The sequence below is a fragment of the Mizuhopecten yessoensis genome, unplaced genomic scaffold, assembly GCF_002113885.1.
Source record: "Mizuhopecten yessoensis strain PY_sf001 unplaced genomic scaffold, ASM211388v2 scaffold8333, whole genome shotgun sequence".
In the NCBI taxonomy this organism is placed as follows: Eukaryota; Metazoa; Mollusca; class Bivalvia; order Pectinida; family Pectinidae; genus Mizuhopecten; species Mizuhopecten yessoensis.
Genome location: NW_018407495.1, coordinates 15,719 through 35,061, shown reverse-complemented (window position 1 = coordinate 35,061; position 19,343 = coordinate 15,719). Strand labels below are relative to the sequence as shown.

Sequence of the window (19,343 nt, the reverse complement as noted above, 5' to 3'; positions counted from 1 at the left end):
TTTCTTTTATCTGTTTGATCGAGTCACGTAAACAGTAAATGCACCTTCTGATCTAAACTTAATACTGATGTGTATGAAAGACTACCTTCAAAGTGAGTTTGTCATGTCACATATTTACTAGTACAGTCCTTAATGTGAAAGAAATAGAACCGATCTGTTTAGTTTTTCCTTCGGCCATTTTGTTTTTATGATCAGTCTCAAAATATAACATGCACATCGAGGGATCAAGGGGAGCCTAAATATCAAATTTGAGAAAAAAGTTATTCCTGAGAAATAGCACTTACAAACCTTCAATGTAAAAAAATTGAAGATGGCCTCCGGTCGGCCATTTTGTTAATCTGATCAGTCTTAAAATTACACATGAACAATAACGGACAGTTGGGAATTTGCATATCAAATCTGAGAAAGAACCTTCTAGTACTTCCTAAGAAATAGCGATAACAAACTTTCATTGACAAATCCAAGATGGCTGCCTGTGGGCCATTTTGCTTATCTGATCATACTGAAAATTAAACATGCACACCAACAGACCAAGGGGAATCTACATAACAAATTTGGGAAAGATCCCTGCAGTACTACGATAACAAACCATTAATGTCACAATTCAAGATGGTGGCCTTTCGGCCATTTTGTTTATCTGATCAGTCTAAAATGTAAACGTGCATAACGACAGACCAAGGTGAACCTACATATAAAATTTGAGAAAGATCTATCCAGTCCTTATTTAGAAATAGCTTTAACAAACATTCACTGACAAAATTCAAGATGGCTGCCTTTCGGCCATTTTGTTTATCTGATCAGTCCAAAGTAAATATGCACAACTAGGGACCAAGGTGAACCTACATATAAAATTTGAGAAAGATCCTTTTGGTACTTCCTGAGAAATAGCGATAACAAGAATTGTTTAAGGACGGACGACTGACGACGCACCATGGACCACGGACGCAGGGCGATTTGAATAGCCCACCATCAGATGATGGTGGGCTAAAATGACAAAAACAACATGTTCCAATATAATTTACCAAAGGTTTATTTATATAAGATGAACCACGACAAATTAAAACTACAACATAATAGTCAAATTAAAACTACAACATAATAGTCAAATTAAAACATATAATATACGACTACGTTATGGAGCGCTACTGGTCGCGACTACCAATAATGGCTGTAACATTAATCCAGGTGTCGTGAATATGTAGTACACAGTACTAACGAGGTTCCATAGTATTCAAACACACAGCCAATGGTATCAACTTATCATATACTCCGTGTTCTAGATCTAATTTACCGCGTACAATTAAAACAACAATCAAAACATATTCAAAGAAATTCGCAGTACAGACAATTCCTGGAAACCAAACATCACATTAATACAATGCAGGATAAATGACAAAATAGTTTCAGCATAAAACATGTCTATGTAATGTAATGAATGGCTCAGTAAATAGACCTTATAAACTCTCAAAGAGAGGCTTTCTACCGACTTATTTCTATTGACTAATTGGCGTTAGATGTTTGACTCCTAACGCCAATTAGTAACTAGAAATAGGTCGGTAGACTCTCAGTCCTCGAGGACAGCCATACAATACAATAACAGTAGTTCAATATTTACATTTTTTTTCAACATTAAGCAGTACTTTCTTTAGTAAAAAACATTAAACATGAAACAACCAGATAAACAACGTCGTCAGTATCACAGTTCAGCCTGTAGTCATTATATATCCCCTCCCCCCATCATATCTATAATCCGATATTATCTCGCTTTGACATATACATTTTTTCTCCAATCAAATATAAGTATCTCCAGTTTTTACAACGTGTTATTATCTATCCTTGGTAATTCATCCTCTAATTCTCCCGACATTGTCACTACCTCCTATTGGGTAATTTACATTAAACACTGAATCACTTTGGCTGAATGCAATCAGTAACAGTGTATTTGTTTAGTTTACATTAATTATCATAACTAACACAATTGTTAGCCGAGCGAATAACTATTATTTTCTTAATACATGTAAATATGCACTGTAAAACAGACATATTAGTTTTGGAAATAATTTGATAAGATATTTTGATACATAAAAATTATCTACATTTTCCATAAATGAAATCGGTTGTTAATGATTAGATTTAATCTGATTTATGGAAAAGCGTACATTTGTAGTTTTTCGGTCTCTAAGACTCGATCGTGAATGATACCTTTAACAATGACATCAGTGTGTCACACCCATTTACAGCTCTAGTCGAGTTATAGTGGTAATGACCGCTGATTCCTAAATCAGATACGCTCACCTAAGGTTTACTCTCAACATTATCTCAGTATCAGAGATAACGTAACGTATACATATATTTACCGACTTACTTTAGCCTACCATTTCTCGAAGTTTTTCCTTTATTTTCTAACAGTTCCTGTCTTCAACTTCCTTCAAAGGAACCCGTTATTAAGCCAACTATTTACTATTTTCCTCTTCACGAAGTCACAATGAGACATTTATAGACGTTCCCGGTATATCACGTTTTGTCATAGAATCTTATATAAATATTTATTAATATGTCGATAAGAAATAGAACACTGTCCTATTAATTGGTTACAATTAAACACTACATGTGAGTACGTTTATAACACATTATACAGGGATATAGAGTCACTAGTAACTTAACTAATTAGCTACAACCGTCTGTATCCCCAAAGGGGAACAACTCAGTGACAAGGACACGACTCAAGTCCGAGAATATTACTGCACATGACAAGGAACCTCCACAATCTGTCTGCCGTCTGGATATGAAAAATAAATTTGTTTAGATTAAACAAGATTAAATTGTATGTGTACATATAACAAGAGGCCCAAGGGCCCTAGCGGTCACCTGAGTTATATTATAGGTACTAGAAGCTTTATTTTATTGTTTAGATGTGATGTGGAAATCAACATGTAAACTAAGTGAAATACAATACTTGTCATGTCATAAAAGGATAAGAATTTTAAAATATTGGTAAATGTTCCCTTTTGGGCCCCGCCCTAGCCCCTGGGGATGGAGCAGGAATCCCAATTTTACAATGTAATACCCTTATCCACCAAAGATGATTCTGATCAAGTTTGAATAATTTTCTGCTGAAAATAGATAAAATATACCAAAAAGTGTTATTTCCCTATATAAACTATAGTAAACTTTACCCCTTCCCAAGGGGGGAACGGTTGGCTCAGGGGTCCTGAAATTGACAACTTCCATAAAGTTCCTGCTGATCTTTCTATCCATGCACTGAAATTGTCTATAGTACCTCTGAGTATTGAGGAGAAGATTTTTGAAATATTGGTAAATTTTCCCTTTGGGGCCCGCCCTGGCCCCTAGGGTTGGGATAGGAATCCCAATTTTACATTTTAAAACCATCTTCCTCCAAGGATAATTCTCACCAAGTAAGAATAATTTCCTACAGAAAATTGTAAAAATATACACAAAAGTGTTATTTCCCTATATAAACTATAGTAAACTTTACCCCCTCCTACAGGGAGAACGGATAGTTCGGGGTCCTGAAATTTACAATTTAAATAAAGCCCCTGATGATCTTTCCATCCATGCTGAGAAAAGGATTGTAGTACCTCTGAGCCTGGAGAAGAAGATTTTTGAAATATTGGTCAATTTTCACTTTCGGGCCCCGCCCTAGCCCCAGGGGTTGGGGTAGGAATCCCAATTTTTACACTTCTGTAGCCTCATCTACCAATGAAGATTCTGACTAAGTTTGAAAACATTCCATCCACTGGTTCTTGAGAAGAAGTTGAAAATGTAAAAAGTTTACGGACGACGGACGACGACGGACGGTAAGTGATCGGAATAGGTCACTTGAGCAAAGCTCCGGTGACCTAAAAACCATATTAAGCCATGATTGGTTACTTTATGTAAACATACGCACATGCCATGAATTTATTATTTGGAAGTACATTTACAGACATCCCTTTGTTCTCTGTATCAATAATTTTCAGATAACAATTAACTGTAGAGCATTTATTGATTAGATATGTGTCGAACAGGAAGATGTAGTTTGTGTACAGCAATAAGATATTTGACAAGCATTACATGTTAATAAAAGTCACGTTAGTCTGGCTAGTAATTTATGATGTGCAGCTGATGTTTGTTGTCTATTTACTAAACAATCCACCCGCCTATAGTTACGTAGGACCAATCAGATGTATGAACAAGACCAAGAGAACGTGTTTACCCATGCCCACGCATCGAGCAACATCCTGTTTACACATCGGACAGCACCGGAACTTGAGGCAACAGGTCCTACACGACACCTTGTGACGACAAGGGAGAAACCGTGCGTCCGACAAGCGCTCCTTACACAAAGCGCATGGTAAAGGGAGCTCCGAGAATAGGTCAGCCAGTAACTGTTCCCCTAGGGTACGCTGGGCTGCCTGGGGTCGCCTAGAAGTCAAAGTTAAAGGGAAATTATTACATTTCATCATGTATACTATTGAAATGATCTATTTGACAATCACGTTCATGTTTTCAAAGATTATCTTAGATATATGCATATTATTAATTAGTATTAGAACTTGTTTCGATGTCAAAATATCTTGTTCGGGAATGTGGGTCACTTTAAGGAAGCTTTGTCAAGAAGAATAAGAAGATATACAATTATCATAAAGGCGAAGAAGAGTTGGAGGAGTGCATACGCTTGGTACCCAGGAGAAACAACGTATCCTGAATTAGTTTTGGACCGACGCTGAAGGAAGTGAAGGAAATCGCGAAGCAGGATCTGCGCGAGGAACAAATACAGTCTCACATTTTCCAAAGCTTTGTAAGCTGAGACGAGAGGTGCAACTTTGTGGTAGATTATACGAGTGCTGGATGACGGCAGAAGGACATGCGGAACATCTTTCATTTTTGTCCATTGATTCGAAGAGGGAAAAATGATAGAAGCTTATAAGACATACATCGATGAAGGTGGGGAAATGCGGATTTCCCTACAAGAAGAAAGTGAAGAATAGAAAAAGTTTTACGATAACAGAATGAAAACCCCAACTTTGTGACAAATGTATGTCTGAAACAAGGGTCTCGTGAGTTAAACGTGATGGTTTGAAAAACACGCGGGAGCAGAGGACAGGGAGACCTAGTGCAAGATGATATAATAGAGGCAGAGGAGACAAAGCACCCCAGTGGAACTGAGACAGCATGACGTCAAAGAGGTTGACGGGACAAAGCACCCCAGTGGAACTGAGACAAAATGACGTCAGTGAGGTGGAGGAGACAAGGCTGGCCAGTGGAGCTAAGACAGCATGACGCCAGTGAGGTGGAGGAGACAGGGCATGTCAGTGGAACTGAGACGGCATGACGTCAGTGAGTTTGAGGAGACAGGGCATGTCAGTGGAACTGAGACAGCATGACGTCAGTGAGTTTGAGGAGACAAGGCACGCCAGTGGAACTGAAGCAGCATGACGTCAGAGAGGTGGAGGGGACAGGGCATCGCAGCAGAAAACAGACAGCATGACGAAGAGAAGTAGATGGCACAAGGCATCCCAGTGGATATGAGACAGCATGACGTCACAATGGTGGAGGAGACAAGACTACCAATAGAATTAAGAATGCATAACGCCAGAGGGGTGGATGGGACAAGGCACGCCAGTGGATATGAGACAGCATGTCGTCAGAGAGGTGGATGGGACAAGGCATGCCAGTGGATATGAGACATGATGACGTCAGAGAGGTGGATGGGACAAGGCACGCCAGGTGAACTGAGACAGCACGACTTCAGAGAGGTGGAGGGGACAATGCATCCCAGTTGAAGTGAGACAGCATGACGTCAGAGAGGTGGATGGGACAATGCATGCCAGTGGATATGAGACAGCATGACGTCAGAGAGGTGGATGGGACAAGGCCCGCCAGTGGAAATGAGACAGCATGACGTCAGAGAGGTGGATGGCACAAGGCACACCAGTGGAAGATGGATGTACCGGGACAGTATTCCAATTCTTACCTCGAGGGACGCCTGAAATACGGACACATATAGCATTAGATTTTAACCTACGGGCAGTGAACGAGCTGTTATCAAACTCGGCAAACACCTGTACTTGACGATAATAAATTGACAGACGATATCCATGGCAACATGACCATATGCTTTAGGATATTGCTTCGAAAACTAGCTGCCCACCTCTCCCATCCTCAAGGTAAAGAAAGAGTGATAAATAGACATTTAACTACTTATAGAGTTTTAGAGTTTTCAGAATGTCATCCTCACGATAGAGAACATGTAAAATTATAAATGATACTTTGCTAATGGCAAACATAGCGATGTATTTACCATGGTTAACCATTCAGGCCCCAAAAGACTCAAAAGGACGTGCTAGATAGAACATGTTCCGAAGCATATTACCTATATTTAATGATAAATCACCGTGTGAACTTTCCTCTCAACCTCTGTTATTTTGACTAATTTGATCTTTGTGGCTTACATTTTTGCGGCGAAGTTGCTGACGGCCTCCTTCACCCTTTCACTGCGACAGACTTCGAGGGGGGTCTTGTTTCTGTTGTTCCTGGCTTGAGGGTTAGCTCCCTTCTCTATGAGCTTACCCGCCACCTTACAGCGTTCGTTGTCTTCTTGAACATTGGCGCGCATCGTTAGGCCAAACAGCTGTAGCAACTGCACAAAGGGGAGAAATAACAATGACAACGTCATGTAACAGAAAAGATAACGCTATAAACTGGTCCAGACAAACACTCGGCAGGTTACACATATGTAAAGAAGAGTATCATAGCATCCTTCTTCTTCAACAGTTCTAGTTTTCGAATCATGAAATTCACACTCAATAGTAAACTTGTTACACTCTTCTAACTCTACTTACTGGGTCCCCTGCCCCGCCCCTGTGTCCCATCAGTGCCACGTGAAGAGGCGTGTCTCCATCCTGGTCAGTCACGGTCACGGAGGCGCCTGTTGGGGCACATAATGTAGACAGTTATAGCGATTAGCATTGGTACTGTCTACCTGACTGGCTCGTATCTAGAACATATGTGGATGTAAATGTAGGGTGAACGCCTATGGAGACTAAACGTTAGCGTTGGCCCTCATTGACTTACACCTGTGTTGGTGTTAACGGTGCGGTAATACAATTCCTCCTAGAGCATTTAAATGACAAAATTACTATAAAATTATATCACCATATTGTGCAACATATTCCAACTGTTATTTGGATACCGAATATTAAACTATTTCAAAAAAAGAATTGTTCTTTTTATTGAAGATTTAAGCAGATAGTATGTGAATAGTATAGTGAGAGAAATTCCCAATTTTGACATGTTAAATTGCTTAGATCTAAAACGAGTCAATTTTTAATACTTGCTTAAACGTTGGCTACCAATAATATCTTTCGACATCAGGAATTCCAAAACGAAAATGACGACCGGTAAATAGGTGTTAAGCTTTGACTAAAAAACAAAACAAACCACATAACTTTCTTTCTTTTAACTTGTGTTTTTGCTTCATGACCAAAAGTCCTTGGATCTTGATATTTGGCAAGTAGGTTGTTCAGGTGTATGGATATAAGTGTTGTAAAAATTGGTGACCTTAACCTTCGTTCAAGGTCATAAGAATCAAATGTGCTAAGATAAATATTCTGAACGGGAAGCAGACAAGGACATATTTAAAGCTGAGTTAAAGATATAAAATAATGTAATATTCTTTCATATTGTGTTTATGATGGGAAATGGGCAAAGACAAAATAAAATAATAAATCAAGTGTATATTAGATTTATCATTAGGATTATTTTATTGTTTTTAAATATCTGCATATCTTGGTCTATTACACAATCTTAACCTTACTATAAGTAGTTCTCCAGAGGATGATTTACTTTCGCAGAATACATATTTACGAGTTATTACTGCTGCACATAACTTTAAAACATGCTTAACCATAATGAACATTGATAATCAAATCTTCATGAGTATGTGAAATCGTGCATTGGACATGTTTAGCTAAACAAGTGTTTTACAAATTACGTTTTCACACCATTGGTACGATTTATTTTTATTTTTGTTGATAGTGTCTGCATGGCGCTAAATTGTGCTTGTCGACTGTTTAACTCAATAAAGCAGAACCTATTTTTGCGTTATAACGACCATTTCCAATAATGGAAGGGAATCTCTAACATAACACCGATTACTTACAGTGTTGTACCTGTGACACTCACTTTAGTGCATTCGGTAGAGCACAAGATTAGTAAACCAGAGGTCCTGGGTTCGATCCCTAGCGAAGGCATTGAAAAACTATTGACCTCTGTTACATGACCACTACTCACCGTTCTGTAGTAGTACCTGTACGGTCTCGAGGTAACCCTGGTGAGCGGCAAGGTGTAATGGCGTCAAGTTTTCCTGGTTCTTGATGTCAATGGTAGCTTTGCCCTGGATAAAGACACAGACATAGTTACACCTAAACAGTTTACATTTACATCGTTTACAAAGTGAGCTGGCCAAAGAAATTGTGACGTCAAAGTCATCAGACAATATTTAACTACGTGTATAAGAAACATACCTGAAATAAAGGAAACAAGAACAAAACGCAATAAAAGAGGAAGCTGATGGCGATCTCACCGTGGCCGATGAGTTGGCCACTTTTATTTGTATATCTTTCTGGTAGAACATGAATATTGGTGTATATCCTACTTGAATAACGCGACGATCTTGAGATGTCTATACGCTGTGAGTATTGTTGTTACAGCTGTAACAGGAAAGAGAATAGTGTGCTTTCACCGGAGATCGAACCCTCGATCTCCAGGTTCCTAGTCGGACGCTCTACCACTGAGCTAAAGGGAAATTCCCCCTAGCTCGAAGCTAGAAGGCTACCTTAATCCTATGTACAATTGAACCCTGCCACACTACTCCCCGCTTTTTAAATGTGTTCGCCCTCGAACACCACAACCCAGGTTCTAACTCCCTGTCATTACAGAGAGGGCCACGGACACCATTTGTAACAGGAAAGAGAAAAGTGGGCTTCCACCGGAGATCGAACCCTCGATCTCCAGGTTCCTAGTCGGACGCTCTACCACTGAGCTAAAGGGAAATTCCCCCTAGCTCGAAGCTAAAATGCCGCCTTAATCCTATGTACAACTGAACCCTGCCACACAGCTTACACCGATCCCTGGAACATCTCTCGGTAGTTACCTAGACGGCTAACACCATTCCCTGGGATATCTCTCGGTAGTTACCAAGACGGCTGTCACCACTCCCTGGGATATCTCTCGGTAGTTACCAAGACGGCTGTCACCACTCCCTGGGATATCTCTCGGTAGTTACCTAGACGGCTGGCAACACTCCCTGGGACATCTCTCGGTAGTTACCTAGACGACTCACACCACTCCTGGGACATCTCTCGGTGGTTACCTAGACGGCTGACACCATTCCCTGGGATATCTCTCGGTAGTTACAACAGCTCACACCAATCGGTAGTTACCTAGACGGCTGACACCATTCCATGGGACATCTCTCGGTAGTTACCTAGATGACTCCCACCCCTCCCTGGGACATCTCTCGGTGGTTACCTAGACGGCTGACACCATTCCCTGGGATATCTCTCGGTAGTTACAACAGCTCACACCAATCGGTAGTTACCTAGACGGCTGACACCATTCCATGGGACATCTCTCGGTAGTTACCTAGATGAGTCACACCACTCCCTGGGACATCTCTCGGTATTTACCTAGACGGCTGACACCATTCCCTGGGATATCTCTCGGTAGTTACCCAGATGACTCACACCACTCCCTGGGACATCTCTCGGTGGTTACCTAGACGGCTGACACCATTCCCTGGGACATCTCTTGGTAGTTACCTAGATGACTCACACCACTCCCTGGGACATCTCTCGGTAGTTGCCTAGACGGCGGACCCCATTCCCTGGGACATCTCTCGGTAGTTACCTCGACGGCTAACACCATTCCCTGGGATATCTCTCGGTAGTTACCTAGATGACTCACACCACTCCCTGGGACATCTCTCGGTGGTTACCTAGACAGCTTACACCATTCCCTGGGACATCTCTCGGTAGTTACCTAGACGGCTGTCATCACTCCCTGGGACATCTCTCGGTGGTTACCTAGACAGCTTACACCATTCCCCGGGACATCTCTCGGTAGTTACCTAGACGACTCACACCACTCCTGGGACATCTCTCGGTGGTTACCTAGACAGCTTACACCATTCCCCGGGACATCTCTCGGTAGTTACCTAGACGGCTCACACCAACCCCTGGGACATCTCTAGGTAGTTACCGAGACGGCTGACAGCACTCCCTGGGACATCTCTCGTTAGTTACCTAGACGGCTTACACCATTCCCTGGGACATCTCTCGGTAGTTACCTAGACGGCTCACACCAATCCCTGTGATATCTCTCGGTAGTTACCTAGACGGCTCACACCAACCCCTGGGACGTCTCTCGGTAGTTACCTAGACGGCTGTCAACACTCCCTGGGACATCTCTCGGTAGTTACCTAGACGGCTTACACCAATCCCTGGGATATCTCTCGGTAGTTATCTAGACGGCTCACACCAATCCCTGGGATATCTCTCGGTAGTTACCAAGACGGCTGTCACCACTCCCTGGGATATCTCTAGGTAGTTACCTAGACGGCTGACACCACTCCCTGGGACATCTCTCGGTAGTTACCTAGACGGCTGACACCACTCCCTGGGATATCTCTCGGTAGTTACCTAGACGGCTGACACCACTCCCTGGGATATCTCTCGGTAGTTACCTAGACGGCTGACACCACTCCCTGGGACATCTCTCGGTAGTTACCTAGACGGCTGACACCACTCCCTGGGACATCTCTCGGTAGTTACCTAGACGGCTGACACCACTCCCTGGGACATCTCTCGGTAGTTACCTAGACGGCTGACACCACTCCCTGGGACATCTCTCGGTAGTTACCTAGACGGCTGACACCACTCCCTGGGACATCTCTCGGTAGTTACCTAGACGGCTGACACCACTCCCTGGGACATCTCTCGGTAGTTACCTAGACGGCTGACACCACTCCCTGGGACATCTCTCGGTAGTTACCTAGACGGCTGACACCACTCCCTGGGACATCTCTCGGTAGTTACCTAGACGGCTGACACCACTCCCTGGGACATCTCTCGGTAGTTACCTAGACGGCTGACACCACTCCCTGGGACATCTCTCGGTAGTTACCTAGACGGCTGACACCACTCCCTGGGACATCTCTCGGTAGTTACCTAGACGGCTGACACCACTCCCTGGGACATCTCTCGGTAGTTACCTAGACGGCTGACACCACTCCCTGGGACATCTCTCGGTAGTTACCTAGACGGCTGACACCACTCCCTGGGACATCTCTCGGTAGTTACCTAGACGGCTGACACCACTCCCTGGGACATCTCTCGGTAGTTACCTAGACGGCTGACACCACTCCCTGGGACATCTCTCGGTAGTTACCTAGACGGCTGACACCACTCCCTGGGACATCTCTCGGTAGTTACCTAGACGGCTGACACCACTCCCTGGGACATCTCTCGGTAGTTACCTAGACGGCTGACACCACTCCCTGGGACATCTCTCGGTAGTTACCTAGACGGCTGACACCACTCCCTGGGACATCTCTCGGTAGTTACCTAGACGGCTGACACCACTCCCTGGGACATCTCTCGGTAGTTACCTAGACGGCTGACACCACTCCCTGGGACATCTCTCGGTAGTTACCTAGACGGCTGACACCACTCCCTGGGACATCTCTCGGTAGTTACCTAGACGGCTGACACCACTCCCTGGGACATCTCTCGGTAGTTACCTAGACGGCTGACACCACTCCCTGGGACATCTCTCGGTAGTTACCTAGACGGCTGACACCACTCCCTGGGACATCTCTCGGTAGTTACCTAGACGGCTGACACCACTCCCTGGGACATCTCTCGGTAGTTACCTAGACGGCTGACACCACTCCCTGGGACATCTCTCGGTAGTTACCTAGACGGCTGACACCACTCCCTGGGACATCTCTCGGTAGTTACCTAGACGGCTGACACCACTCCCTGGGACATCTCTCGGTAGTTACCTAGACGGCTGACACCACTCCCTGGGACATCTCTCGGTAGTTACCTAGACGGCTGACACCACTCCCTGGGACATCTCTCGGTAGTTACCTAGACGGCTGACACCACTCCCTGGGACATCTCTCGGTAGTTACCTAGACGGCTGACACCATTCCCTGGGACATCTCTCGGTAGTTACCTAGACGGCTGACACCACTCCCTGGGACATCTCTCGGTAGTTACCTAGACGGCTGACACCACTCCCTGGGACATCTCTCGGTAGTTACCTAGACGGCTGACACCACTCCCTGGGACATCTCTCGGTAGTTACCTAGACGGCTGACACCACTCCCTGGGACATCTCTCGGTAGTTACCTAGACGGCTGACACCACTCCCTGGGACATCTCTCGGTAGTTACCTAGACGGCTGACACCACTCCCTGGGACATCTCTCGGTAGTTACCTAGACGGCTGACACCACTCCCTGGGACATCTCTCGGTAGTTACCTAGACGGCTGACACCACTCCCTGGGACATCTCTCGGTAGTTACCTAGACGGCTGACACCACTCCCTGGGATATCTCTCGGTAGTTACCTAGACGGCTGACACCACTCCCTGGGATATCTCTCGGTAGTTACCTAGACGGCTGACACCACTCCCTGGGACATCTCTCGGTAGTTACCTAGACGGCTGACACCACTCCCTGGGACATCTCTCGGTAGTTACCTAGACGGCTGACACCACTCCCTGGGACATCTCTCGGTAGTTACCTAGACGGCTGACACCACTCCCTGGGACATCTCTCGGTAGTTACCTAGACGGCTGACACCACTCCCTGGGACATCTCTCGGTAGTTACCTAGACGGCTGACACCACTCCCTGGGACATCTCTCGGTAGTTACCTAGACGGCTGACACCACTCCCTGGGACATCTCTCGGTAGTTACCTAGACGGCTGACACCACTCCCTGGGACATCTCTCGGTAGTTACCTAGACGGCTGACACCACTCCCTGGGACATCTCTCGGTAGTTACCTAGACGGCTGACACCACTCCCTGGGACATCTCTCGGTAGTTACCTAGACGGCTGACACCACTCCCTGGGACATCTCTCGGTAGTTACCTAGACGGCTGACACCACTCCCTGGGACATCTCTCGGTAGTTACCTAGACGGCTGACACCACTCCCTGGGACATCTCTCGGTAGTTACCTAGACGGCTGACACCACTCCCTGGGACATCTCTCGGTAGTTACCTAGACGGCTGACACCACTCCCTGGGACATCTCTCGGTAGTTACCTAGACGGCTGACACCACTCCCTGGGACATCTCTCGGTAGTTACCTAGACGGCTGACACCACTCCCTGGGACATCTCTCGGTAGTTACCTAGACGGCTGACACCACTCCCTGGGACATCTCTCGGTAGTTACCTAGACGGCTGACACCACTCCCTGGGACATCTCTCGGTAGTTACCTAGACGGCTGACACCACTCCCTGGGACATCTCTCGGTAGTTACCTAGACGGCTGACACCACTCCCTGGGACATCTCTCGGTAGTTACCTAGACGGCTGACACCACTCCCTGGGACATCTCTCGGTAGTTACCTAGACGGCTGACACCACTCCCTGGGACATCTCTCGGTAGTTACCTAGACGGCTGACACCACTCCCTGGGACATCTCTCGGTAGTTACCTAGACGGCTGACACCACTCCCTGGGACATCTCTCGGTAGTTACCTAGACGGCTGACACCACTCCCTGGGACATCTCTCGGTAGTTACCTAGACGGCTGACACCACTCCCTGGGACATCTCTCGGTAGTTACCTAGACGGCTGACACCACTCCCTGGGACATCTCTCGGTAGTTACCTAGACGGCTGACACCACTCCCTGGGACATCTCTCGGTAGTTACCTAGACGGCTGACACCACTCCCTGGGACATCTCTCGGTAGTTACCTAGACGGCTGACACCACTCCCTGGGACATCTCTCGGTAGTTACCTAGACGGCTGACACCACTCCCTGGGACATCTCTCGGTAGTTACCTAGACGGCTGACACCACTCCCTGGGACATCTCTCGGTAGTTACCTAGACGGCTGACACCACTCCCTGGGACATCTCTCGGTAGTTACCTAGACGGCTGACACTACTCCCTGGGACATCTCTCGGTAGTTACCTAGACGGCTGACACCATTCTCTGGGACATCTCTCGGTAGTTACTTAGACGGCTGACACTTCTCCCTGGGATATCTTTCGGTAGTTACCTAGACGGCTGACACTACTCCCTGGGACATTTCTCGATAGTTACCTAGACGGCTGACACTACTCCCTGGGACATCTCTCGATAGTTACCTAGACGGCTGACGCTACTCCCTTGGACATCTCTCGGTAGTTACCTAGACGCCTGTCACCACTCCCTGGGACATCTCTCCGTAGTTACCTAGACGGCTGACACCATTCCCTGGGACATCTCTCGGTAGTTACCTAGACGCCTGTCACCACTCCCTGGGACATCTCTCCGTAGTTACCTAGACGGCTGACACCATTCTCTGGGACATCTCTCGGTAGTTACGTAGACGGCTTACACTTCTCCCTGGGATATCTTTCGGTAGTTACCTAGACGGCTGACGCTACTCCCTGGGACATTTCTCGATAGTTACCTAGCCGGCTGACACTACTCCCTGGGACATTTCTCGGTAGTTACCTAGACGGCTGACACCGCTCCCTGGGACATCTCTCGGTAGTTACCTAGACGGCTGACACCACGTGGTATGCTCGGTATACTCAATATCAGTCTATAATTTAACCTTTTATTTCACATTTACTGTTTTTGTGCTTTCCTTATATTCTAAAAGTGTTTAGATAAAATATTACCAAATATCTATCTTCACACATTCCTAGTTCCATTTTTATGTTAATTATATTTTCTGAATCATTCCAGTATATCAGCCATTCTTCTGTCAAGACCCAGTACTTTACTTAGTCACACTAGTTTTTGTTTGGTCGTTGTTTATTTATTCGACTTGATTGTCCACACTTGTCGGTATTATTTCTAGTAAACTTGTAACTAACCTTGAGGATAAGGAGACTGGCAATCTGGCTGTGGTTGTTGATGGCGGCGATGTGTAGGGCCGAGTGTCCATCAGTCTTCTTAACGTCCACTACTGCAGGGGCCTTACTCAGAATCCTCTCTGTTGCACTGGAAGGTCAATTCCAGGCATAGCAAAGTTTATGATCAAAGACAGCAACGTGGTAAGAATTATTCCTATAACTTGCGTTAAATCAATTATCAAATTTCAAAACGTTTTGCTGAATCTTAAAATTGTGGCCATTTTAAAACATTGTTTTATTAACAAATGTTTATCATTCAATCAATAATACTTGTTCCATTCACATTCTCTGTTCTTGAGACATGCCTTGTAGACCAGGCCATGCTGGTAATACGAGTTATAAAACGCTGCGTTGCGGTTCAGTAAAAACACACGGGGCTAGAAATTGCCATTAACATGCAAGTATAATTGGATGCTTTTATACGTATTGGTGTAATTAATGTTAGCCTGATATTTTACATACTGTTGAAACTATACTGAATATAACCGATAATTGTAGCATATTAATAGCAACTGAGTATAACAGTATAACAGTATGTACGATACGTTGTGGCGTTACCTTCCTTTTGAGTAATGCTACAGGTACTAATGAACATTTCACGATATGAAAATGGCCGCTTTTTTTCCGCGACGAAACGCAATCCTTGCTTAATGGCAGACGGCGAGGCTAGCACATGATTGAGGAAACCACGTGAGCACAGGGGAATCGTGTAGTGCGATTGAAGTTCTCGCAAATATGTTTTAGGTTTGAAAACGCTGATAATATACATTCAAGGATAAACATAAGCAGCAGGTGCGTTGTTATGGTAAACATTTCCTGTTCCACGAGTGGTACTACCCGTTCTTACAGTCAGGAATCACCCGTCCTTACAGTCAGAATCACCCGTCCTTACAGTCAGGAATCACCCGTCCTTATAGTCAAGAATCACCCGTCCTTACAGTCAGGAATCACCCGTGCTTATAGTCAGGAATCACCCGTCCTTACAGTCAGGAACTACCCGTCCTTACAGTCAGGAATCACCCGTCCTTGTAGTCAGGAATCACCCGTCCTTACAGTCAGGAATAACCCGTCCTTATAGTCAGGAATCACCCGTCCTTACAGTCAGGAATCACCCGTCCTTACAGTCAGGTACTACCCGTCCTTACAGTCATGATCAACCGTCCTTACAGTCGGGAATCACCCGTCCTTACAGTCAGGAATCAAGTGTAGCAAGGTAGTCCGAGGTCTAACGCAGATGTTGTATAGATGTGAGCTCTTTTATCTTTTACTTGTTGTATATATGTGAGCTCTTTTATCTTTTACTTGTTGTATATATGTGAGCTCTTTTATCTCTTACTCGTTGTATATATGTGAGCTCTTTTATCTTTTACTCGTTGTATATATGTGAGCTCTTTTATCTTTTACTCGTTGTATATATGTGAGCTTTTTATCTTTTACTCGTTGTATATATGTGAGCTCTTTCATTTTTTCAGTATATAGAGGACATAGCTAGTGAGTAGGACATTATATAGAGGACATAGCTAGTGAGTAGGACATTATAAAGAGGACATAGCTAGTGAGTAGGACAGTATATAGAGGACATGGCTAGTGAGTAGGACAATATATAGAGGACATAGCTGGTGAGTAGGACAGTATATAGAGGACATAGCTAGTGAGTAGGACATTATATAGAGGACATAGCTAGTGAGTAGGACATTATATAGAGGACAAAGCTAGTGAGAAGGACATTATATGGAGGACATAGCTAGTGAGTAGGACATTATATAGAGGACATAGCTAGTGAGTACGACATTATAGAGGACATGGCTAGTGAGTAGGACATTATATAGAGGACATAGCTAGTGAGTAGGACAGTATATAGAGGACATAGCTAGTAGGTAGGACAGTATATAGAGGACATAGCTAGTGAGGAGGACATTATATAGAGGACATAGCTAGTGAGAAGGACATTATATAGAGGACATAGCTAGTGAGTAGGACAGTATATTGAGGACATAGCTAGTGAGAAGGACATTATATTGAGGACATAGCTAGTGAGTACGACATTATATAGAGGACATAGCTAGTGAGTAGGACATTATATAGAGGACAAAGCTAGTGAGTAGGACAGTATATAGAGGACATAGCTAGTGAGTAGGACATTATATGGAGGACATAGCTAGTGAGTAGGACAGTATATAGAGGACATAGCTAGTGAGTAGGACATTACATAGAAAACATAGCTAGTGAGTAGGACAGTATATAGAGGACATAGCTAGTGAGTAGGACCACGCACTGTATTAGAGAAAATGCGTTGATAAGTTGATATCACTTGCTCTGCTCGAATTCGGGACAATAAATATGTTTAAATAAAACATTGTGTCGTAAATTTGGGATATGCTTACAAGACTAGATATCTGGAAGTCTGACAGACTGATTTCCTGTATGACCTGAATGGCGATTTTGCTGTTTTCCCTGTTGGCAAATGTGACGCTTTAACGGAAGTTATCAACTAAGCAATCATACATTAATTTGAACGACTATACATCACCTCCCGCCGGTCAGAGTTTCACGCGCCTTAAGTACTGAACCGCAATTGTATTACTCGTATGACCAGCGTGCTGAAAGGGACTTGATGGCCGTAGGTCTGCGACTTTTCTTCGGGAACTCCGGTGTTCCTCCACCACCAAAACCTGACATGTACTAAAATAATAATAATAATAATAATTCAAGGTTCTTATCACAACCTAGTTCGTAGGTCGTCTCAAAGCGGTTCACAAATTATTATCCGTGGTTATAGGGCCTTTGCAACCAGCTAATATCTTTCTCAACTCCCTTGGGAGCATACACCTGGTGCTGCCATTTCGGCGCTCACAGCTAGCATTCTACAAATCTAGCACTGCCCAACCACGTACTCATTTGCAGCTGAGTAGACTGGAACAAGCGGACTTGAAATACAGTGCCGTGCCGTGAGTCGAGCCCGCAACCCTTCGGTCACGAGCCCGGCGTCCTAACACTAGACTACCGTGCCTCCGTAAATGACTATAGCTGTTAATAGGACATAAACACAAGCCAACCAAACCAAACTGTAAGGGATATACTGTCACTTACAACTCGTTGCCTTTTAACGCGGCCCACTGTAGGGTGGTGAAGCCCCCTTGGTTAGTGACTTTGGCATCAAGGTTCGGGTGACTGAGTAGCAGGTTAACTCCCCTGTCGTTCCGCTTCAGTATGGCATCATGCAGAGGCGTGTCCCCATCGGCATCCTGCAGTCAATGACGATCAGTTTTAAATACAATCAAATGTAGAAAATTATAATCTCTGATTGTAAAGTTTATTATCTATTTCAATGAATTTTTCACATTTGTAGGTTCTTGCTATTTTAGTCTTCAGTGACAACACTTTCCCACCTCAGTGTTGTAACTTGCCCACCTCAGTGATGTAGCCTGCCAACCTCAGTGCTGTAGCCAGCCCACCTCAGTGTGTAGCCTGTCTACCTCAGTGTAGTAGCCTGTCCACATCAGTGTTGTAGCCTGTCTACCTCAGTGTTGTAGCCTGTCTACTTCAGTGTTGTAGCCTGTCTACCTCAGTGTTGTAGCCTGCCCACCTCAGTGTTGTAGCCAGCCAACCTCAGTGTGTAGCCTGTCTACCTCAGTATTGTAGCCTGCCCACCTCAGTGATGTAGCCTGTCTACCTCAGTGTTGTAGCCTGCCCACCTCAGTGTGTAGCCTGTCTACCTCAGTGTAGTAGCCTGTCCACATCAGTGTTGTAGCCTGTCTACCTCAGTGTTGTAGCCTGTCTACTTCAGTGTTGTAGCCTGTCTACCTCAGTGTTGTAGCCAGCCCACCTCAGTGTGTAGCCTGTCTACCTCAGTATTGTAGCCTGTCCACCTCAGTGTTGTTGCCTGTCTTCCTCAGTGTTGTAGCCTGCCCACCTCAGTGTGTAGCCTGTCTACCTCAGTGTTGAAGCTTGCCAACCTCAGTGTTGTAGCTTGACCACCTCAGTGTTGTAGCTTGACCACCTCAGTGGTGTAGCTTGCCCCCCTCAGTGTGTAGCCTGTCTATTTCAGTGTTGTAGCCTGCCCACCTCAGTGTGTAGCCTGTCTACCTCAGTGTTGTAGCCTGTCTACCTCAGTGTTATAGCCTGCCCACCTCAGTGTTATAGCCTGTCTATCTCAGTGTTGTAGCCAACCCACTTCAGTGTTGA

At 44.8% G+C, this 19,343-nt stretch overlaps 1 protein-coding gene across 1 annotated transcript in view; it reads right to left on the bottom strand.

Moving 5' to 3' along the window:
• Positions 1–1,014: 1,014 nt before the first annotated feature.
• LOC110455606 (E3 ubiquitin-protein ligase MIB2-like) overlaps positions 1,015–19,343 on the bottom strand; it is a gene marked incomplete at its 5' end in the record, with an annotated part of 29,964 nt that continues 11,635 nt past the window's right edge. Inside the window, 8 exons of the mRNA XM_021505811.1 lie at positions 1,015–2,779; positions 4,217–4,425; positions 5,978–5,989; positions 6,456–6,643; positions 6,846–6,931; positions 8,296–8,398; positions 15,120–15,246; positions 18,249–18,403. Coding sequence (XP_021361486.1) covers positions 2,739–2,779; positions 4,217–4,425; positions 5,978–5,989; positions 6,456–6,643; positions 6,846–6,931; positions 8,296–8,398; positions 15,120–15,246; positions 18,249–18,403 — 921 coding nt within the window. The remainder of the gene's footprint in view (positions 2,780–4,216; positions 4,426–5,977; positions 5,990–6,455; positions 6,644–6,845; positions 6,932–8,295; positions 8,399–15,119; positions 15,247–18,248; positions 18,404–19,343) is intronic.